The 23,543-nt window shown below is 42.1% G+C and overlaps 1 protein-coding gene across 1 annotated transcript in view; it reads right to left on the bottom strand.

Annotated features, from left to right (window-relative positions):
* Positions 1 to 19,490, bottom strand: part of LOC111954129 (kinesin-like protein KIF26B) — a 37,091-nt gene extending 17,601 nt beyond the window's left edge. Inside the window, exons 1-8 of the mRNA XM_070435784.1 lie at positions 19,270 to 19,490; positions 18,719 to 19,054; positions 16,967 to 17,461; positions 13,832 to 13,920; positions 13,490 to 13,673; positions 8,026 to 8,253; positions 7,606 to 7,699; positions 3,421 to 3,671 (exon numbers count right to left, since the gene is read on the bottom strand). Of these exons, the coding sequence (XP_070291885.1) occupies positions 3,421 to 3,671; positions 7,606 to 7,699; positions 8,026 to 8,253; positions 13,490 to 13,673; positions 13,832 to 13,920; positions 16,967 to 17,461; positions 18,719 to 19,054; positions 19,270 to 19,332 (1,740 nt within the window). The 5' untranslated portion in view covers positions 19,333 to 19,490. The remainder of the gene's footprint in view (positions 1 to 3,420; positions 3,672 to 7,605; positions 7,700 to 8,025; positions 8,254 to 13,489; positions 13,674 to 13,831; positions 13,921 to 16,966; positions 17,462 to 18,718; positions 19,055 to 19,269) is intronic.
* Between the last annotated feature and the right edge of the window lie 4,053 nt (positions 19,491 to 23,543).

Here is a 23,543-nt window from a genome sequence, read left to right as displayed (position 1 = left end):
AGTCACATAATAMGTTGCATGGACTCACTCTGTGTGCAATAATAGTGTTTCACAAGGTTTTTGAATGACTACCTCATCTCTGTACCCCACAAATACAATTATCTGTAAGGTCCCTCAGTCGAGCAGTGAATTTCAAACACAGATTCAACCACAAAGACCAGGGAGGTTTTCCAGTGCCTCATGGAGAGCCAGCAGCACACCACCCTCCTTCCTCCTGCTGGCTTACCTCTGAAGCTAAGCAGCGTTGGTCCTGGTCAGTCCCTGGATGGGAGACCAGATGCTGCTGGAAGTGGTGTTAGAGGGCCAGTAGAAGCCACTCTTTCCTCTGGTCTAATAAATAAATATCCCAGGGCAGTGATTGGGGACATTACCTTGTGTAGGATTCTGTCTTTTGGATGGGATGTTAAATAGGTGTCCTGACTCTCTGTGGTCACTAACAATCCCACGAGACTTATCGTAAGAGTCGGGGTGTTAACCCTGATGTCCTACCTAAATTCCTAATCTGGCCCTCATACTGTCACCTAATCATTCCCAGTTTACAATTGGCTCATTCCTCTCCCCTGTAACTACTCCCCAGGCTGTGAATGAGTTTTCAGTCAACTTACCTGGTAAAAAAAGAAGGGCACCTATTGGTAGATGGGTAAACGTTTAAAAAGCAGATGTTGAATATCCCCTTGAGCATGGTCAAGTTATTAATTATACTTTGGATGGTGTATCAATACACCCAGTCACTACAACGATACAGGCATCCTTCATAACTAAGTTGATGGAGAAGAAGGATACCGCTCAGGGATATCACCATGAGGCCAGTGGCGACCTGTCATTCAGAGCAGAACTCCCAATTTTTAGCTAAAACAAATAAATAATTAATTTATACATTGGCTCAGTGTTCTGTCACTCATAAGGGCGCTACGTCACCGCCAAATCTAAGGGTAAAGCTTGAAAATTCAAGTCCCTTGGGTGCTGCCATAGAGTTACATTAGAAGTGTCCATCCAAGAAGGCTCAAGGTCATTGGCCACAGATAAAATTACTTAAAATCCCATTATATCTACAGTAGCTTTGATTGGACTGATGTCAACATCTTACTTTCAAAGTCTTAGCTAGCGGTCATCATCATGAATCAAGTCAACAATCTACTGGCAAATCCTTTTTAATCCTTGTCATATGAAGAGAAATAGTGAAGAGAAATTATAGATAAAATGTATCGGTGCTCATTGGACAACAACAAGTTGGAAATCTCAAATTCAACAATGAGTGGTTTGGAAAGAATTAGTGGCTAACTGCAAGTATTGCAAAGCAATCACTAGCCTGCTATTCAGTGGAGTGGCTGTGTGGTCCAAGTCTGTGTTTAAGGGTCTCTTTGCCAAGCTTTAATGATAAACATTTAACAATGGCCATGCTGTCAATGCAGAAAGATTGTTGCCGTGCTCAAAACAACTGTTAACTCAGACCTGTGAAATCTGACTTCAGTGAGTTCAAGACAACTGGGAACTTGGGAAAAAACGAGCTGAGACTGGGAAAATACGTTTTAAACGGTCATCCAACTCGGAATTGTAAATCAGGAACTCTAGCCTCTTTCTAGAGCTCCGACCTGAAGATCACTGATGTCATCATATTTCAACCTTGTTTTTTTCAGAGTTCCCAGTTGTCTTTAAAGCACCATAAATCCAGAAAATACCAGACTTTGATGACAAAGTTTTATCACGAAGGACCGCCGAGCCACCTTCCTGTTCAAGTCAGCACAGCACAACAAGGTGTCCAAAAATGTATTGTATGCTGCTGCATAAATTATGTAATATGCCAGAGAGATATGTATACTGTAGCTAAGTGTATGTTGTGTAGTAAACTGTTAGTAGCCCATGTGTCTCACCCTGATCATTTGGTTTATTTTCCCCTCTTAATTTTGCCTACTATTCTGACTTGGTGGTGCACATGTAGCCTATAACCTGTTTTAGAGAAATGTAATCAATGACTATTGTAAGAGCTTTCATTGTCTGCTTATATGCCCCCTTCATTTATCCTATGGTTCTGACTTGGTGTACAGGGAAAACACTGTAAGAACGGCCCATGTTCTGAATTCTGAATTTTTAAAGGGCTGCTTCGCTGCCAGACAAGGCTCCGCTGATAACCAGGTGTAGCAGTGGAAAGGTTTTGGGACTGCTGTTGGGACTCTGCTGTTGGGACAGCTTTATGTAGTTCCTAACAGTTTGTGGGCACCGGTTGTTACTGTTATAGTGCAATTAAAGTATTGTTTAGCGTTGTGTTGTGGCTTTGCTGGCACGCATTCCATTAGTTTGCCCCACCAAGATTTGCATGCTAAAATAGCCACCATTCGTATGAGGCGAATGGTGACTTTAAAACAGTTACAGAGTTTAATGGCTGTGATAGGAGAAAACTAAGTATGGATCAACAACATTGTAGTTACTCCACAATACTAACCTAAATGACAGTGTGAAAAGAAGGAAGCCTGTACAGAATAAAACTATTCCAAAACATGCATCCTGTTTGCAATAAGGCACTAAAGTAGAACTGCAACAAAAAAATCTTTTTTTTTAAACTTAATTTCCTGAATATAAAGCATTATATTTGGGGCAAATCCAACACTCTTCATAATTTCAAGCATGGTGGTGGCTGCATCATGTTATGGGTATGCTTGTCATCGGCAATTTTTGGGGATAAAAATAAACGGAATAGAGCTAAGCACAGAAAAACCTGGTTCAGTCTGCTTTCCAACAGACACTGGGAAACATTCACCTTTTAGCAGGAAAATAACCTAAAACACAAGGCCAAATATACACTGGAGTTGCTTACCAAGACGACATTGAATGTTCCTGAGTGGCCTAGTTATAGGTTTGACTTTAATTGGCTTGAAAATCTATGGCAAGACAATGAAAATGGCTGTTGAGAAATGATCAACAACTTACTTGTCAAAGCTTTGAGACATTTTAAAAGAACAATGTGCAAATATTGTACAATCCAGATGTACAAAGCTCTTAAAGACTTACCCAGAAAGACTCACATCTGTAATCGCTGCCAAAAGTTATTCTGACATGTATTGACACAGGGGTGTGAATACTTATATAAATTTGATATTTCCGTGGGGTATGTCAAGGGGTATGAATACTTTCTGAAGGCACTGTAAGATACCCTTAGAGTGGCATGACACCTTAGTGACATATGTAGTAGTAACAATGTAGCTACAGTAGCATGTGTTTTTCTGTGTTCTTAAGACTTGGGACTTCATTAAGAAACTGTTCTCATGCAGAGATTTCACACCAATGCTGCACATAGAGAAATTCAATAGAGAGGTGACTCTTCCATATTCTGCATAACAAAGAATCAAGTCAGTTCTATAAACGTTACACATTTCTATGTGATCTGAACCGTCCACAACAATAAGCCCCTGTATCATCATTTACCTGCATTCCATAGATGGGGTCCTCAAAGAGATAAAGGTCTGCTGATGGGCTGTCCTGGAGGTTGCCTGACAGTAAGTCCCTGAGGGTCTCGTCCTCCCCACAGACCTCCATAGCGGACACAGACACAGCCAGGCTGGCCCCAGTCCTCTCCCTCCTCCTCTCTGTGTGACTGTAGAACCAGGAGATGGCACACGGGATGACCCCTAAACTCTGGCTGCTGCTATCACTACCCATCATGGTGTGGGACTTCCCTGTTAACCACAGTAATAAGGCACACACAACACAGTCAGTTTGGGTGCTCTGTTTGTGTGTGTCTGCGTGTGCGTGTCTGTGTGCGAAAGTGCGTGCAAACCTGTGTGTGTGTGTGTGTGTGCGTGCGTGCGTGCGTGAGAGGCAGAGAGAGAAAGAGACAGAGCATCTTGGTAAACAGCTCGCGGGTAGGGGGGGCTTCAGAGTTGGTTTAATGCACTGCTTGTTAAGACAGACATTATCTAATTACACAAACCACAACACGCTCATTGAAACTGTCAGTATTTACAGTACATGTCCCCATTGTAGGGTTAACATGGAGGACAGAGGGAATGGAAAGGGCAAATTAAGGTTCTAACAAAACAGTTTTAATTGTCCACACCCAAAACACTGTCAAAATACCATCTTCTGAAATGGAAGTTATTTAAGCAATAAGGCTCAAGGTGGTGTGTTATATGGCCAATATACCACGGCTAAGGGCTGTATCCAGGCATTCCGCGTTGTGTCGTACATAAGAACTGCCCTTAGCCGTGGTATATTCGCCATATATACCACAATCCCCCGAGGTGCCTTATTGCTATTATAAACTGTTTATCAACGTAATTGTCACACCCATGCTATAAGGTCTGATGTACCAAGGCTTTTAGCCAATCAGCATTCTGTGCTTGAACCACCCAGTTTATACTACAGAACATATTTCCTCCATTTTAATAATGAATTTATTGATAATACCGGATTGGATTTACATACGGCACTTTACATTGTATGCCACTGCCACTTACTTGCAGGCACTTTTATCTTCCTCCAATAAGCTCTTTGAAAAAAAGATGCCACTTAGTACCAAAAAGGGTTCTTCCCTGACCCCCACAAGGAGCCCTTTCAGAACCCTTTTTATAGAGCATACCAATGCGTCGAAGCCACCTAAGTGATCCAGTATAGAGGAGGGAGGGACTTTTGTCCCGTATTACAGTACCATAACTCTAGTGATCCGTGTCCTAGGTTTACTCACTCTAATCCAAATGCTAATTGAATTAGGGTAAGAGAATTGGTTTTGTCCAATTAAAGGCGAACCAGCCTGCCATCATTCATTCCAGAGGGCCATTCTATGGAGGGAGGAAGAGAGATTGATATCCCCTGGCAGCCGACCTGCCGCAGTCTACACCGCCCGACTAATTCAATCTGATTTACGGCCGGTGGCGTCATGTGTAGTAGAAAGGTATAGCTCCAAGGAGACACTGCCCTTACAGGAGAGAAAGTGGTTTTATGTATTTCTGTCACACAGACAGTCGTCTATTAAAAGCCTTTAGTAAAGCTAAGTGGATTCCATTTTCCTAATAGCAGAACAGAGATCGTTTTACAGTCCATTTCGTTTTTAGTCCACCTCAGCCTTCTCATCCTGACTGACAAAATATTTGCGTCATGTTGACGTGTTTTTGCAGGCAGAACGACGGCGGAAGAAGCTTCAAAAACACTTGGGATGTATTATGGATGAATCTCCCTCTTTTACTTATCGAAGAGGTGGAAAATGAATGGAATGGAAGATGGGATGAATAAAGGAGAGGACGGATGGAACACCTCCCATGCCACCACACCCCCCATAGGGAAAAGAGAGATGAAAGAGATGGAACACCTCCCATGCCACCACACCCCCCATAGGGAAAAGAGAGATGAAAGAGATGGAACACCTCCCATGCCACCACACCCCCCATAGGGAAAAGAGAGATGAAAGAGATGGAACACCTCCCATGCCACCACACCCCCCATAGGGAAAAGAGAGATGAAAGAGATGGAACACCTCCCATGCCACCACACCCCCCATAGGGAAAAGAGAGATGAAAGAGATGGATGCACCTCCCATGCCACTGCACACAGGAAAAATATGTATTCAAGAGATATATAAAAGACATTGATGAAAAAGATAATAGCCACTCTCCTTGTGAGGTTTGGTCTTCATGGCCACTTAAAACAATGCTACTTTCCTGATGAAAATAACATCATAGACCAGCATAGGCTGGTCATGCTGATCAACGGTATGCATGTATGCTTTTGGCTAATGCTGGTTTTGCTGCTGACTAGCCTTCGCTGTGTTTCTGATGGTGCCTTCGCTGTGTTTCTGATGGTGCCTTCATTGTGTTGTTGCTGGTGCAATCACTATGTTTTTGTGGTGACCAGCAATCACTGTGTTTTCGTTGTTACCAGCCTTCGCTGTGTCTTTGCTGGTGACCAGCATTTGGTACGTTTTTACTGCTGACCAGCCTATGCTGGCTTGCAAAGTGATGTTTAATTCCTATAGGAATCCAGCCAGAGTGGGGATATCCAACAACTGGAACTTTTATTCACCCACAATCTGCATTCAGAATGACTGCCAGGGTCATAGACTTCCTAAACCATCTACATTTACATTTACATTTAAGTCATTTAGCTGACGCTCTTATCCAGAGCGACTTACAAATTGGAAAGTTCATACATATTCATCCTAAACTGGAACAACCATTTCAGTAACAGGTGCAATAAGTCCAACGAACAGATTGGATTAGTTTAGAACAATGTAGTTTTTTAAAATCATTGTGTAGCATAAGATTCATCAATCAATCAATGTACATGCAAAAATACAACAAACAAAACAGATATTGAAATAAACAACTGCAACATATGATAATGATGGGCTTGGTCAGACCAGCTTGACCAGCTAGACCATGCTGGACAAGCATAGACGAGCATGGACCAGCTTGGTCACCAGCATCACCAGGATAAGCTGGTATGTGTCCAAAAACACAGCAAAGACTGGTCATCAGTGTTCAAAACACAGCAAAGACTGGCCATCAGTGTTCAAAACACAGCAAAGACTGGTCATCAGTGTTCAAAACACAGTGAAGGCTGGTCACCAGCAAAACCAGCTAGACCATGCTGGTAAACCAGCATAGCCATCTATACCATGCTGGTCAGACCAGCTTGACCAGCTAGAGCAGGGATGGGCAACCTTTGTAGGCCTGCAGATCATTTTTTTTGAGAGTTAGACTAGTAGAATACACAAGGTGCAAAATCAAAATYGTGTTATGTCRGTCACTGACAGTCACTCAATTAGCAATGTCAGCTAACATTTTTAACATTGGTAAATTAGTCTAGCCAGCTATCTAAACTTGTAGTAATCATATATTTTTTTGTCACTCTCACTCAGATATAGTATTAAATATTGCAAACATTTATCTCCACCCTACGGCAAAATGTTATGAATTGTTGGAAATTAGCTGTACATGTTTTTTTTTATTCTCTCCACCTAGTGGCTAGATCATTAGAATGGCATGCAATTATAATAAAATTGCAAAACTTCTCTCTGCCTAATGGCAAGAAGTATTTCTCTCCACTATCAAGAGGAGAGAAAACAACATTTCACTTAGGGCCCTCAAAAGGCTAGGGCCAGCTCTGACTGCAATGTGTAGGTACGCAGACCTGGGAGCCACTGCAGCCCTTCATGATGAGTTCAGAGTTTTTGTGGCCCCCACCCCAATCAAAGTTGCCCATCCCTGAGCTAGACCATACTGGTCAACCAGCATAACCAGCTAGAACATGCTGGTCAGACCAGCTTGACAAGCTAGACCATGCTGCTCAGACTAAATTGACCAGCATCAGACCAACACTGACATTATAGACCAACATGGACCAGCATAGATTGTGGCGTCAGGTATCCTAGTAGTTAGAGCATTGGGCCAGTAACCGAAAGGTTGCTAGACTGAATCCCCAAGCTGACAAGGTCAAAATCTGTCATTCTGCCCCTGAACAAGTCAGTTAACCCACTGTTCCTAGGCTGTCATTGTAAATAAGAATTTGTTCTTAACTGACTTGCCTGGTTAAATAAAGGTAAAAAAAAAAAAAGAAAGACCAGCATGGACCAGTTTGAAATTTATGCTGGTTTATGCAGTTTTGTTCATTACTTACCCGCTTCACCATGTCCAAAACACAGAATACATCCGTCTTCCCCGTTGACCACAGAACGGATGACGTCAGGCAGAATACCTACACACACCTCCGCCTAGCAGAAAAGATAAAGGACGGATCGAATAATAGGGTGAAAAAAATGAGAAAAAGAAGGTGAATCCATCCATCCACCTTAGCATTCATGCAGCTGTTTAAAACGCAAATAAAACTTAAGCGGAGGGGAATGAATTAATGAAATGGCTGAGTGTGTCCGATCCATCAAACAACACTAACACACACAGCTGGGAAAGGAAAGAGACTGGGAGGCTAAGATAACGGCGCTTGATATAGCGATGGCTGTCTGGAAATGGCATTTTAAGTCCCATCAGTTTTCAGGTCATCAGACAGAGATAATAAACCAACCGTACTGTACCCACTGACCTGGGTTGACTCTGGGGGGTAGGCTGCGTCAAAGACATATGTCTTAGAGTGACCCTTGGCTTCCCCAACGTGTGTCGGCGTGGAGTTGGAGTGTGGCTGTTGATTGTGGGTGGTGGTAGGATCAATCATGGTGACCCTTCTCCTGGCTGGGTCCACCCTAAGAATGGGTGGCTGGGGCTGGGAAGGGGGCACGGTGGGAGAGGGGTAGACTCGCAGCACCACTTTGACCTGTATGGAGAGAAGAAAGCCTGTGGTGAAGATGTGATCGTGTTTTTTTTCAGGGGGCTGTTGGGAACTGGGATGAATAGATGTTGAGTAGGTAGGTAAGGAAAGGAAATTATACCCTATGCTTGAAGTTATGTCAAATGTCTTTTATATTATTTTTTGTTATTTGCGCCAAAGAAAACAGGTGATAGACAACATTACAGATAAAAACACTTCTTTTTTTTTTTACAGTGTGCAGGTGTGGTTGGAAGCCCAAGGGCTTGTATGAAAACCACACCACAAACAAACAATATACAATACATAACTACAAAAATAAAAAAGGTTTGTTAAAACAGATAACAAAACCTACTAATTATAAACGTACAAATGAACTGATCAGTAATCACGCTCAGTTCATGTTTAACGTGTGTGTGCATGTGAAAGTGTGAAAGTGTGCGAGAGTTAGGCTATATGGAGGAGGTCACTGAGTATTTCGGTTCATCAGGCTGACCCCCAGTCTTCACTTGAAGTTATTGTAAAGTCCTAATTTGAATCTTCATTCTCCAACTTCGAAAATGGAGATTCAACTTGAATCTTTTATTTAAAAAAGGTTTGGTCTCGTTTTTACGATAAATGGTCAAGATCGAAGACAAGATCTACATAGAAATCCATAAAAAGAGCATTTACTAAAAGGTTTAGTGGAAGCTAAAAGAGTATTTAAATATTCCATATGGGGGAAAAAACAGTAAAAGCATTTTTTTACACACAATAAAACTGATAGAACCAAGAAGGAAAGTATGAAAATCCATGCATTATTAAACAATCCAAATCCTAAACAATAATATCTAAATGCATCAGATGTGATTGTAGAATAGTCAAAGCAGCTTTCAATATGGGTCGCAGGCAGGATGTTCTCCTTCTTTTAAAGGAGGTTGGAAACGACAGACACAGCAGTCGCATTCAACCCTAGGAGTTTCCCAGTGTTCCTGACTCTATTCGCTTCTATCCACTGCTATTTATGTGTTTCCTTTGGAATAGGTGTAAGAAGACGTTAAGTTAAACGGAATAGGGATATCGCACAGCTAGGCAACTGAGGAGAGATTTCAAACTTTACTGGTAAATAGTGAGAAAAAGGCAACATTCTGCTGTTCACCCCTGTGAGATCTTTTACACCAACTTAGTTAAAAGAGAAGAGGAATGTAGAGGAAAACTTGTACAGATCAAAGCAAACTGTCTGTCACTCTGACTTAAACACCCATAGACTAGTGTTAGAGACAGGATAGAACTGTAGTAGCTGTTATTATAGCTGTTATCATAGGCTACACAGTTTACCCTGTACTATAAAGCATTGGAATCCTATAATTCAGTGTAATGAGTCTATGTAATCCTATGCTGTTAAATTGTCTGTAAAAGCACAATATAAATCTAATCAATGATAAATTATTATTAATTCATGTAGCTACATCCTATATATCCCGAGTAGGAAAAGCCACATGAACAGATTTCTGCTGTTCAGATATTAACTTAGCTCTACTAGAAATACAGTGGATTTAAAGACTCTGGGAGGTTTTATGTTAAGTTAGCTAAGACCTCAACAGCCACTTAACTTAGTTCTCTGAGGTCTGACTCTGCACATCTGAAGGGTAAGAACGTCACAGAACCACCAAGATGAAGTCAATTAACCATGTACTTATGCTTCATAAACCCAACTGAACTGAAGTTTGTTCCATCTGAGCGAGTCTGACCTCACTATGATGACAAACCAAATGTGTTTGATAGATCCTTTTTGTTTTCTTCTACTGCCTCGTAAGGGGAAAGTAATCCAAAGGTAACGGAAAGTAATCTGATTACGTTACTGAGTTGGGGTAATCCAAAAGTGACATTACAGATTACAATTTTGGATAGGTAACTAGTAACTGTAACAGATTACATTTAGAATGTAACCTAACCAACCTTGACCACGAGTAAGGCTTTTATTGCTCAATCTAACTTGTGCTGATTAAAAAAGGCCTAACATACTGATTAAACGTGTGTACTTTTGATACACTTCAACAGATGAAAATGATCGAGATATCAAAGTGTCACCCATAGAGATCCTATTAAATTAATTAAGTATTCTAATTCCTAATTCAATGATGTCACCAACCGAAAAGTAAACAATAGGCCTAGCCTATAGCAAATGTTTTCGGTAGTGCTCCAAGCATGCCATTCCATGAGAGCAGCATTTCTTTTTCAACCATGTTTTGAAGCAATTAACCCAATCAGTCCTTCAGAACAAAAAGATAAACAACAGTGTAGGCTAATAAATCCTTTATTTTGAGGTTATGGTCCGGTTAAACAATTCAACTAATCTACATTTCCATATTTACAAATCCTATTCTTGAAGATCAAGAATATAATTAATTGGAATGACTGTAAATCTGACAGACTTTAGATTTTAATGTAAAAATGTTACCTAATCGTTTTATTATCTGTATTGAAGTGGAAAGCAATGGGTTAGAAGCTTACATAACCCAACAACGGACGTGCTACCTGTTCCAGACCTGCTGTTTTCAACTCTCTAGAGACATACTCTTAATGATCGGCTATGAAAAGCCAACTGACATTTACTCCTGAGGTGCTGACCTGTTGCACCCTCGACAACCACTGTGATTATTATTATCTGACCCTGCTGGTCATTTATGAACATTTGAACATCTTGGCCATGTTCTGTTATAATCTCCACCCGGCACAGCCAGAAGAGAACTGGCCACCCCTCATAGCCTGGTTCCTCTCTAGGTTTCTTCCGAGGTTTTGACCTTTCTAGGGGGGTTTTCCTAGCCACTGTGCTTCTACACCTGCATTGCTTGCTGTTTGGGGTTTTAGGCTGTGTTTCTGTACAGCACTTTGWGAYATCAGCTGATGTAAGAAGGGCTATATAAATACATTTGATTTGATTTGATTTGATCCATTTCTGGCCAGCTATGTAAACTCTAACATTGACTTATCTTGTAATAGATGTCATTCAATTGTTAATATTCATTTTTCTCTTCTTCTAATGCCTTCTTAAAGGAAAGTAATCTAAAAGTAAATGAAAGTAATCCGATTACGTTACTTTGGGTAATCCAAAAGCTATGTTACTGATAACAATTTTGGACAGGTAACTTGTAACTGTAACGGATTACATTTAGAAAGTGAGCTACCCAAACGTGAAAATAATCCATCAGCCTTGATTATGATGATGAATCATAATAAAAGCAAGTGATGGTAGCTAGTCTGTCTGTTATCTGTTGGAGGAAGTCTTGCTATGTAACTCCTACCCTGACTGTATTCTATTGAGCTTGTGTCACAGTATATTTATGGGGCTGAATTATTCAAGAAGCCATATACTGAGAGAGAGAAAAGAGGGGGTGAGATAGAGAATGTGGGAAGGAGAGCCGGAGAGAGAAAGGGAGAGGGGTGAAAGAGCGAGAGAGAGAGAGAAGAAAAAATAGGTTCTCCCTGCGTTGTTCTGGGCTGAGTGCAGGTGGAATGGAAGGATGGGATGGAGGCCTGTTATCTGTAACTCTAGACCATCATCTGTGAAACACGAGGGCAGCCATATTGATTTCCTCTACAGTATACCCCAGAGGGGGGAGGGCAGAAACAGAAAGGACATTAACACCACATTATAGCATTTCATAAAGATGGGGGTAGTATTATGAGTGCCGATATAGGATCTTCTTCACTCCTCGACACAACCACTCTCACTTGCTTAATGACTCTGGAATCACTTAAAAAAGTGTATGTGGGAGAATGATTTATTTATTTAATAAAACATTCATTAAAACATTTATTTAAACATGTATTTATACTGAACAAAAATATAAACGCAACATGTTAAGTGTTGGTCCCATGTTTCATGAGCTGAAATAAAAGATCTCAGAAATGTTCCATACGCACAAAAAGCTTATTACTCTTAAATGTTGTGCACAACATTTACATCCCTGTTAGTGAGCATTTCTCCTTTGCCACGATCATCCATCCACATGACTGTTTAATCAAGAAGCTGATTAAACGGCATGATCATTACACAGGTGTACCTTATGCCGAGGACAATAAAAGGCCACACTAAAATGTGCGGTTTTGACACACAACACAATGCCACAGATGTCTCAAGTTTTGAGGGAGCGTGCAATTAACATGGTAATGTCCACCAGAGCTGTTGCCAGAAAATTATTTGTTAATTTCTCTACCATAAGCCGCCTCCAACGTTGTTTTAGAGAATTTGGCTGTACGTCCAACCGGCCTCAGAACCGCAGACCATGTGTAACCACACCAGCCCAGGACCTCCACATCTGGCTTCTTCACCTGCGGGATCGTGTGAGAACAGCCACCCTGACATCTGATGAAACTTTGGGTTTCCACAACTGAAGAATTTCTGCATAAACTGTCAGAAACCATCAGGGGAGCTCATCTGCATTCTCGTCGTCCTCACCAGGGTCTTGACCTGATCAGGTGGGCAAGCAATTTGCTGACGTTAACATCGTGATCAGAGTGCCCCATGGTGGCGGTGGAGTTATGGTATGTGCAGGCATAAGCTACGGACAACAAACACAATTGCATTTTATCTATGTTAATTTGAATGCACAGAGGTACCGTGACGAGATCCTGAGGCCCATTGTCGAGCCATTCATCCGCCGCCATCACCTCATGTTTCAGGTTGATAGTGCACAGCCCCTTGTCGCAAGGATTTGTACACAATTCCTGGAAGCTGAAAATGTCCCAGTTCTTCCATGGCCTGCACACTCACCAGACATTTCACACATTGAGAATATTTGGGATGCGCTGGATCGACGTGTACGACAGCGTGTTCCAGTTCCCGCCAATATTCAGCAACTTCGCACAGCTATGAAAGAGTGGGACAACATTCCACAGGCCACAATCAACAGGCTGATCAACTCTATGTGAAGGAGATGTGTCGCGCTGCATGAGGCACATGATGGTCACACCAGACACTGACTGGTTTTCTGATCCACTCCCCTACCTTTTTTAAAGGTGTCTGTGACCAACAGATGCATATCTGTATTCCCAGTCATGTGAAATCCATAGATTAGAGCCTCATTGATTTATTTAAATTGACTCATTTCCTTATATGCTATAACTAAGTAAAATAAAAYAAAATTGTTGCATGTGGCGTTTATATTTTTGTTCAGTGTTAAGTCAATGAGAACAAATGATCTTTTACATGAACGATCTGATTGGTCAAGACCGAGGTGAACAACTGAGTACAGCTGGTTACCTTGCCAAAGTTGGGTGCGTCTTTGAGTTGGTTGGCAGCTTGAAGGAGGCAGGTGGGGACTGTGGGTGGAGACCTCTGGATGATGCCCCTGTAGCAGGTGCTGTAATGGGGGAGAGGAGACACGGGAGAGGGGGCGGACATTTGGCCCTTCCTCCTCGACGTCAGGCTCAGTTTCTGGGCTGCCCTGTGGAAAGATAGGATATGGACATTTCAAAAGCACAGTAGGTACATCCTCAACTTCTGAATGATTATTTAAGACTTTTTATTAATCATCAGTGAAGAACTACCTGCAGGAGCTCATGTCTACTCAGTAGACATCTAACTGACTAGTTTTACACATACCTGACCAGAAAGGACAAAATTGCAGGAGCCATTGAACTGCTCTGGACAGCCACAGTCTCATTCGGTCCCTCTGAGAACTCCTCTGAAAACTGGAGAGAAGTAGAAGGACTATCTTAGGAGATAATACTTCAACTGTATTAGAATATCTATAGCCTGGGGGTCCAGTCTGTTTTGGCTATTAGCCAACTCCTCTTTGTGTTCGTTCAATGTCATGCCAAAGTACAGCTTGGCAATGATAGAAGAGTTGCCAACAGCACATCGTAATATAGCCCAGGGAATAGATGCCAATTGGAACGCAACCCAAGAGAAGAATCAATTGTTAACCTGTGGATGTGGGGCATTAGGATGAAAGCACATTAGGTAAATGGGACATTCGTCATATAGCTCTACATATAGACTAGTAGTCACACATGGGACACATAGCTCCAAGGTTTAATGGAGACGTGACTCAGACAATCAGACTCAGAGCCACTACTAAACCTACTGTGACCGTGCTGCATCTGACTATTACACACCACATACCCTCGAGGATGTGCGTGAAGAGTCTGACTCTTCAAACCAACCCTTGCTTTCCCTTCCCTCCAGCCCTAGGGGTGTGTGTGTGTGTGTGTGTGTGTGTGTGTGTGTGTGTGTGTGTGTGTGTGTGTGTGTGTGTGTGTGTGAGCTTTGGCCTACTCCCTACTCTGTATATCTGCTGAAATAAAGTCAAAGAGCTTGGCCGCGAGCGAAAGCGACAGCCAGAGTCCTGTTTTATAGTGGCCCCCTCTGCAGCTCTACTGTCTCATCAATGTTTCAGCTTTTTAGGGCAAGATAACAACCCTGTTCCCCTCCCTCTATTGCTACTGCCACAGGAAATATCCAGCCATGTAATGCCAATTAGAGCCATGAGGCACCCTGGGGCATGACTAACATCTGGAATGAGATGGGTTTAGGGGGCATGGAGTAAAGATGAATTCTACCTCTACTCCTTTCTAACTCTGAACCCCCTGTCCCCCACACCCTGATCTCTCTCTCTCTCTCTTTGCTATTTCCTCTCTCTCTCTCTCTCTCTCTCTCTCTCTCTCTCTCTCTCTCTCTCTCTCTCTCTCTCTCTCTCTCTCTCTCTCTCTCTCTCTCCTCTCTCTCTCTTCTTTCTCTCTCTCTCTCTCTCTCTCTCTCTCTCTCTCTCTCTCTCTCTCTCTCTCTCTTCTCTCTCTCTCTCTCTCTCTCTCTCTCTCTCTCTCTCTCTACCCCCCTCTCTCGTTTCTCTTTTGTCTTCCTCCCTCTCTCTGTGTCCCTCTCCTCGTCCTCTCTTCTATCTCAAACTGGAATGGTGTAAACACTCCCATTACCATTAGCATGAGGTCACCTAGCTTTGACTAACATTTGCTCTGCTTCCTCCAAGTGGAAAATCACATGAAAACACATCAATAATCACGTTTCCATCCACAGTTTTTATGCGAGTAAAGTCATGCCTTATAAAAAAAAATCACGACAGCTGTGAGGGAAACAGGAAGTTTCGGTCCAATTTTATAAATGCTGTCAGATCATTTGTTCGTTCGACATGGGATCTTTTTGTGCCTGTAAAATGAATTATGCGTGAAATATAAAGGTGGAAATAAAGGTGGAAACACCTTTATGCGCAAATATTGATATAATAACCATCATATCAAAGTAAACTTGGAGTCACGCGATGACACGGCGTGTGGTCCTCCCACTACAACTCATCAGGAAAGCATGCAGTTTATTAGGCTACAGATGAAATAAGAGATGATGAACTTCACAGGGTGGTGAAAGTGCAAGGTGATGAGCTTGATGCTCCTGTCCAATAAATGTCAGAGGGTCTTATTCTGGTGAAATGATGAACAATGCTTGACTGCCATTTGACAACTGAAAGCATTCTTGCTCTTATCCATAATGTCATCATGTAGACTAGCCTACCCGCAGAGTCTACCCACACTGTGTCTGCCAGCTGTTAGCTAGAGTACACGTGCCAAGACCATAGTAGGCACATTCGCTATTTAACGCAACAGTTTGGTGACAAAACTATCAGTGGAGTTGAAAATGCGATGGAAACATAATGATCTTCAGATTTTTATTCAGTACATTTAAACTGAAGCGGAAAAAGTACATTCTGTGTGCACTACGTCATCACGCACAGATGTTTATCTGCAACAAGTCCGTTTTGTGGAAACACACCACTGTTGAGGAAAATGTGCACATTTTCTTTAATGCGGATTTTAGAATATTCACATGAAAATCTGTCACCAATTGGATGGAAACCTTCCTAATAACAAACTTACGCCGGTATAATATGCTCTGCTTTGCATATTGTCTAATAGACTATGGCAGCTAACCTGGTGCCAGATCTGTTTGTGTTGTATACAGCCAACTCCTATGGTCATTGTTATGCCAACCATAACTGATCKGTGATCAGGCTAGTTGTCAGCCAGACTGCCACTCCACTGTCAGAAACTGACAGACCAGAGACCACTTCACTTCATTAGCCACAATGCACTGAAGGAGATATAGGTAGATTACCAAATGGCGCCATATTCCCTATATAGTGCACTCCTTTTGACCAAAGCCCTATGGTAGGAGCCCTATGGCTGAACAAGCTACTGTAGCCTACTTAAGGCTCCTTAAATGCTTCCATCCATCCACTTTCGTCCCGGCTGTATTTACCGCCTAGCCCTGTGAGGGTTACAATACTGCACTATGCATATTTCACCAGTCGTTAAATATGACCAGGCTATTGATCATCGCACCGCCTGCTTTTTGACTGGCTGTTTTATGACGGAAAATAAATCACAACCCAATTCCCTCCATTAGCGATAAGGTTGCAAATGTACACTTCTCAGGATCTAATTGGGGCAGATCGGACGGAGTCAATCAATTCTGACAGTGACAACATCCTCTATGAGAGCATCCACTCCACTCCTCCCCTCTCCTCTTCCCTCCTCTTCTCTCCATCCCTCTGTCCTCTCTCCATTCCTCTTTTAGATGTACAACACCTGCTAGGGGATGTGTCATGACTCAAGATATTATCCTGATATTGTTCATATAGCTTCCATTAGACTCCATAATAATGATAGCTACTGTGATCTCATGGAAATACTATGATATACAACCTGTAGGTTTTTAGATGTGCAGTACCTGGTAGGGAAAGATGGTGACTCCGTTATTGCTGGACATTGATATGGAGGAGGCTAGGTGCTGCTGCTCCTCAACCCATCTATCCATCTCAGCTGGGGTGGGCTTCAGGATCCTCCTAGGGTGGGTCTTCTGGGGGCTTTGACTCCTGGTGAAGCCTGAGAGGCGGGGGCTAGATGGTGCTGTGGAGGTGGTGGATCGAGGTCCAGGGGAGGGCTTGGCAGAGGAACTATGGGTCCTGGCAGAGCCTGAGAGGTGGGGGCTAGATGGTGCTGCTTTGGTGGAGGTGGATCCAGGAAGGGGCTTGGCGGGAGATGGAGTGGCCCACTTGGCACGCTCCTCCCTGGCTAGGATCAGGTGGATGGCCTCCTGCTTCAGCTGGCTCAGGTGGGCACCACAGATATCACAGCCACTCTGCTCCTCCTCCACAGCCCAGACGTCTATGGTACCACTGTGGGTTTGGAGGTTGTCGTGGAGATAGGCTGACAAGGTGGAGTCCTACAGAAGGGATGTAAAGGGAATGTACAGTATGGTTCTATGCATTGAGTCCAATTCAATCACAAAAACAACAAATATCACAGTGAATTACAAAAGCGGAAAACGTTTAAAATTAATTGTCATTGATGACAGTCTGTCATTGAGGAAACTATGTATCAAAATGTGGCATGGTACCAAGAAGGCCTATATTGACTTCCAGAATCAATCATTATAATAGCATCTGTCATAGAACAGAGATGGTGGCATAGCATACTGTATGTTAGTTCCTGTGCCCTTGTTCTCCCTGGACTTCCATTCCAAACCTTTCTCCCACAAGCTGCTAATGTCAATGACCCACATTTTGATTCCCAGACTACTGTAATATTGGATAAAACAAAGTCAACCAGAAAAATGCAGATGTGCCCAAACAAACTCCAAGCCAAAATCTGAGACCTAGCCTGGTAATAGATCTGTTTGTGCTGTGTAGCCAAACGTTGGGTTGTGTGTTTGTCATAACAAAGAGACCAGGCAAAATAATGACCACACAGTCTTAGACAAAAAGGTTCCAAAAGGGTTCTTTGGCTGTCCCCAGAGGAGAACCCTTTCAGGTTCTACTGTAGATAACACTTTTTTTCTAAGAGGGTAAAAGGTGGCTAAACAGCACAAACAGGTCTGGAACCAGGCTGTCAGAGACCTGTATTTTCTTTAGGATTCATAACAGGCCAGATTTCATCATGGCCCTGGTCTGGAAATCAATACACTACAAGAAGCCATTATCAGATTTCTACTGACCGTCTCCGTCTGAACAATGAGGTAATATCTCCACATAATGGTCTGTGGTTAATTGTAAAACGTCCTGTTCTATTTCATATTCCTCTCATAGGAGAGTAAAGCAAATGTTTTCGTTGTACCTCTGGTAATGAGGTTTGAAGGGGACATGAGTTGCTTTGTTAAAATATTAATATCAGTCTGAATCAGTTCAATCTAGGGATAGCCTATGAGTCAGCTCAGTGACAGGAACTGATGTCTGCTACATATCAGATGCAATCGGGAGAAAAACATCTAAGTATGTGACAATTTGGATTTGTTAAGGCAGCTAAAATATGTGACATCATCTAAAATATGTTGCAAATCTGTGGCTAAATCACATTTTCTGACCATTTCAATTCAAACCCATTAAATTGTCACCAAAGTATATTGTATCACTACAATGAATGCATGCTACTGTTTACTGCATAAAACACATTTTCATAGAAAGTGATGAAGTGATAAACCTACCTTGCATGAGATATATTGAGGAATGACGAGGCTCAGTGCGTGTATCTTTAGTACAGCCACAGTCGCGGTGCAATGCTCACAAATAACTTTTCCGTCAGATTTCCGAACGCTCCAACTTCCCACCATGGGGGGTCTAACAGTGTCAAATCCACTGGTAATCCCAGGTCCTCCTCGGGATGGGACAACCGTTTTTGGCCACGGAACTCCATGACGGTCGGTGTTGGACCCGGCACCCTCTGGAGAGGGGCGATCTGTTGATYGACAGTCCTCGTGAAGTACTGTACCGCTCCCAGTCTCAGAGTAAAATCTGGATGATTTACATTGAGGCGCATCTGTCTGTGAAATGTAAGAAAATACCATGCACCGTAATATACTGCAAACTGGAGAAAATAACCATGACATCATCATAACATAAATTGAAACGGATGTTTTAAAAGCCTATGAGTCATGAAATAATAAGTAGATACTAGAACTGTGCAACCCACTATCTAAACATCTTAAGATAAATACTGAATGTGAAAAAAAGTTATATTGAATCAAGCGTCCCTTACCCAATACCTTCGGTTCCCTGCTGTGGGACATCTCTCCTTCTCTCTTCGAGTGAGAGATGCCATAGCAATAGGTTGTTGAGAAGGGAAAACAGAACAAAGCCAAAGACAAGGATATGCTGTCTACTTTACTCAGCCTTGTTTGTTTTTTACACGGTTTAAAAATGAAAAGTATGAAGCAATAATATTATTCTAACCCCGTAAAGTAACCGCACTTGCGCGTCTTGTCGTGTTGAGCTATTGGCGGTGTGAATGAAGGCGTGCGTAATGTCAGAGCGCATCAAGAGCGAGAGCGCGCAGGCATCCTACTGATTTAATTTATTTGTGCATTCCCCTCGTTGTCCACAGGGAGGCAGTGAAATGCAAACTATARACGTGGCATTCTTTTTTAAACTGCTTTCTCAATGGAAGTTTATGGTCTGTAGGCCATGTGAAATAATCAGATTATATGGCCATTTTGGGTATTTCTTAGCGGTTTTTGGATATGAGTGTGCCTAACATAATGCTTGTTCGGATGATAGCGAACTTGGCTAGAAGAGAAGTTATGTGAGTGTGTCTTGAGGACATTCCATGAACCAGAGTGCCGAAAGTTCATAGTGTGGGTTTTATGGTGGGAGTGTCTGGGAACAAGTTGAATTGATTCTCTCTGATCTTTGGAGAAAATGTACACTCACTCACTCACCACCTCCCACACAGATGACTTCTCGTTAGGAAATATCCTGTCAGCCATTACTGATAATCAACTCCATTTTGCTTGCTAATTCTTAGATGGTAGGAAACCATATTTTACTGTACTGTGTTCTTGTGGAAATGTTACTTCAATAACCTGACATTCAATATAGGTCTGGAAATTGACAGATATTTGAATGTGTGTGTGTTTGAGGGGCGGTGGGAGGTCTCCAAAATGCACATAGGCAACTTGGATAAGTCCATAGTATGGAAGGCCAGTCCCGCCACTGATTTTTTWAAATGTTGATTCTATTTGGTATTTGGTATTTTATTAGGATCCCCATTAGCTGTTGCAAAAGCAGCAGCTACTCTTCCTGGGGTCCACATAAAACATGAAACATGACATAATACAGTACATTAATAGACAGAACTACATGAATTAAAATAAAATTACAAAGGGCACACGTAGCCTACATATCAATACATACACACAAACTATCTAGGTCAAATAGGGGAGAGGAGTTGTGCCGTGAGGTGTTGCTTTATCTGTTTTGTTTTAGATTTCAGAGGTGGCACCACAGATCCCATAGTAGTGGGGGGCAAATTGTTTTCCTGGGGCCCAGAGTTTTTCCTGATCTGGCAGCCTAGAGAAACGCATGTAGCCTAGAGAAGGGCATACATTTCACTGTGATTGTTATCAGTAGGCTACAGTTGATCAGACTGAACCACAGATGAATTGTGCACGAGTTGATAAATCATGAGTCAAAACAGTCTAAACAACAGTACTTTGTCCCTCTTTTCAACGCTTTTGTGTCAGTAAGCCGAATCAAAAGTGTTGGGGCAAATGCCAAATCGCCACATAATTTCAGGTTATTGGGGCCCTTGTCTGCTGGCCGTGTGTTCCTCGGTTGCTGTTGCCAGAGCCTGATGTTGAAATGACAATTGTTGATTAAAAAAGGGCTGAGGACTGTGGAGAGCCTTCTGTGGTTGTTGAGGCACATCTGAGGCGGGAGTGGGGTTCTTACTTGCGGATCTTCACAGATGGTTAAAGGGACCAAGGCAGTGGGAGAGCAGGGTTTGGGATACATGTTCACCACTTTCAGATACACCAGGGTAGGTGGCTGTCTGATGGAGCTTCAGTCTTCTCTGCTGAAATTCTACCACTAGTGTGGGCATTGGGATGGGTGGAAGAAGTGGGGCCTAAAATGCTAGCGTAGTCACACTTAGAGAAGGGAAGTCAAAGGCATACCCAGGCCTGATGGCATCTGAGGGCGGCAGGTAGACCAGACCTGAGGGTGGCGTGTATAACCTAGCGGTTAGAGCATTGGGCCGGTAACTGAAAGGTTGCTGGTTTGAATATCCGAGCCGACTATATGAAAATCTGTCAATGGACCTTTGAGCAAGGCACTCAACCTTAATTTGCTCCAGGGGTGCTGTACTACTATGGCTAACCCTGTTAATAAACAACATATTTTGCTACACATGCAATAACATCTGCTAAACACGTGTATGTGACCAATAAAATGTGATTGGATTTGTGTGACAATAAAACACATACAGTACCAGTCAAAAGTTTGGACACACCTACTCAATCAAGGGTTTTTCTTTATTTTTACTATTTTCTACATTGTAGAATAATAGTGAAGACATCAAAACTATGAAATAACACATATGGAACAATGTAGTAACCAAAAAAGTACTAAACATATCAAAATATATTTTATCTTTTATAATCTTCAAAGTAGCCACCCTTTTCTTTGATGACAGTTTTGCACACTCTTGGCATTCTCTCAACCAGCTTCATGAGGTAGTCACCTGAAATGCATTTCAAATAACAGGTGTGCTTTGTTAAAAGTTAATTTGTGGAATTTCTTTCCTTCTTAATGCATTTGAGCCAATCAGTTGTGTTGTGACAAGGTAGTGGTGGTATACAGAAGATAGACCTATTTGGAAAAAGATCAATTTCATATTATGTCAAGAGCAGCTCAAATTAGCAAAGAGAAACAACAGTCCATCATTACTTTAAGACATGAAGATCAGTCAATCCGGAAAATTTCAAGAACTTTGAAAGTTTCTTCATGTGCAGTCGCACAATAAATGCTTCATGGAGTTCAAGTAACAGACACATCTCAACATCAACTGTTCAGAGGAGACTGCGTGAATCAGGCCTTCATGGTCAAATTGCTGCAAAGAAACCACTACAAAAAGCGCTACACTACTAAAGTTTGCTGTAAAGAAACCACTACAAAAAGTTCTACAGCTGCACCATCAAGAGCATCCTGAATGATTGCATCACCCCAAGGATGGCAAGTGCTCTGCCTTTGACCGCAATGCACTACAGAGTGTAGAGCGTACGTACATCACTGGGGCCAAGCTTCCTGCCATCCAGGACCTCTATACCAGGCGGTGTTAGAGGAAGGCCCTAAAAATTGCCAAACACTCCAGTCACCCTAGTCATATACTATTCTGTCTGCTACCGCACAGCAAGCGGTACCGGAGTGCCAAGTCTAGGTCTAAAAGGCTTCTTAAGAGCTTCAACCCCCAAGCCATAAGACTCCTGAACAGCTAATCAAATGGCTACCTGAACTATTTGCATTGTATTATCTATGCATAGTCACTTTACCTCCACCTACATGTACATATTACCTCAATTACCTTGACTAACCTGTGCCTCCGCACATTGACTTTGTACCGGTACACCCTGTATACAATCAAATCAAATCAAACTGTATTTGTCACATGCGCCAAATACAACAGGTGAAATGCTTACTTACAAGCCAACAATGCAGTTTTAAGAAAAATACTTGTCAAGTAAAAAATAGATAAGTAAAAAATAAGAAATATAAGTAACAAATAATTAAGGAGTAGCGGTAAAATAACAATAGCGAGGCTCGCACAATTGGCCCAGTTGTGCGATTGGCACTGCTCAAAAAAATAAAGGGAACACTAAAATAACACATCCTAGATCTGAATGAATGAAATATTCTTATTAAAAACTTTTTTCTTTACATAGTTGAATGTGCTGACAACAAAATCACACAAAAATTATCAATGGAAATCAAATTTATCAACCCATGGAGGTCTGGATTTGGAGTCACACTCAAAATTAAAGTGGAAAACCACACTACAGGCTGATCCTACTTTGATGTAATGTCCTTAAAACAAGTCAAAATGAGGCTCAGTAGTGTGTGTGGCCTCCACGTGCTGTCACGCCCTGGCCTTAGTATTCTTTGTTTTCTTAATTATTTTAGTTAGGTCAGGGTGTGACATGGGGAATGTATGTGTTTTTTGTAGTGTCTAGGGTGGTTGTAAGGTTTAGGGGGTTTATTAGAGTAGTTGGGTTTATGTTTAGTATAGTAGTCTAGCTGTGTCTATGGTTGAGTGTAGGTATCTAGGAAAGTCTATGGTTGCCTGAATTGGGTCTCAATTAGAGACAGCTGGTTATTGTTGTCTCTGATTGGGAGCCATATTTAAGGCAACCATAGGCTTTAGCTGTTTGTGGGGAATTGTCTATGTTGAACGTAAGTAGTTTGTGTGTGCACTTGCGTTGGTAGCTTCACGGTCGTTTGTTGTTTTTGTATAGTTTGTATAAGTGTTTCGTTTCATGT

The sequence above is a fragment of the Salvelinus sp. IW2-2015 genome, linkage group LG28 (genome assembly GCF_002910315.2).
Source record: "Salvelinus sp. IW2-2015 linkage group LG28, ASM291031v2, whole genome shotgun sequence".
Taxonomy (NCBI): domain Eukaryota; kingdom Metazoa; phylum Chordata; class Actinopteri; order Salmoniformes; family Salmonidae; genus Salvelinus; species Salvelinus sp. IW2-2015.
Note: the sequence above shows the minus strand (reverse complement) of the source record. Positions and strands in the feature narration are given on the sequence as shown.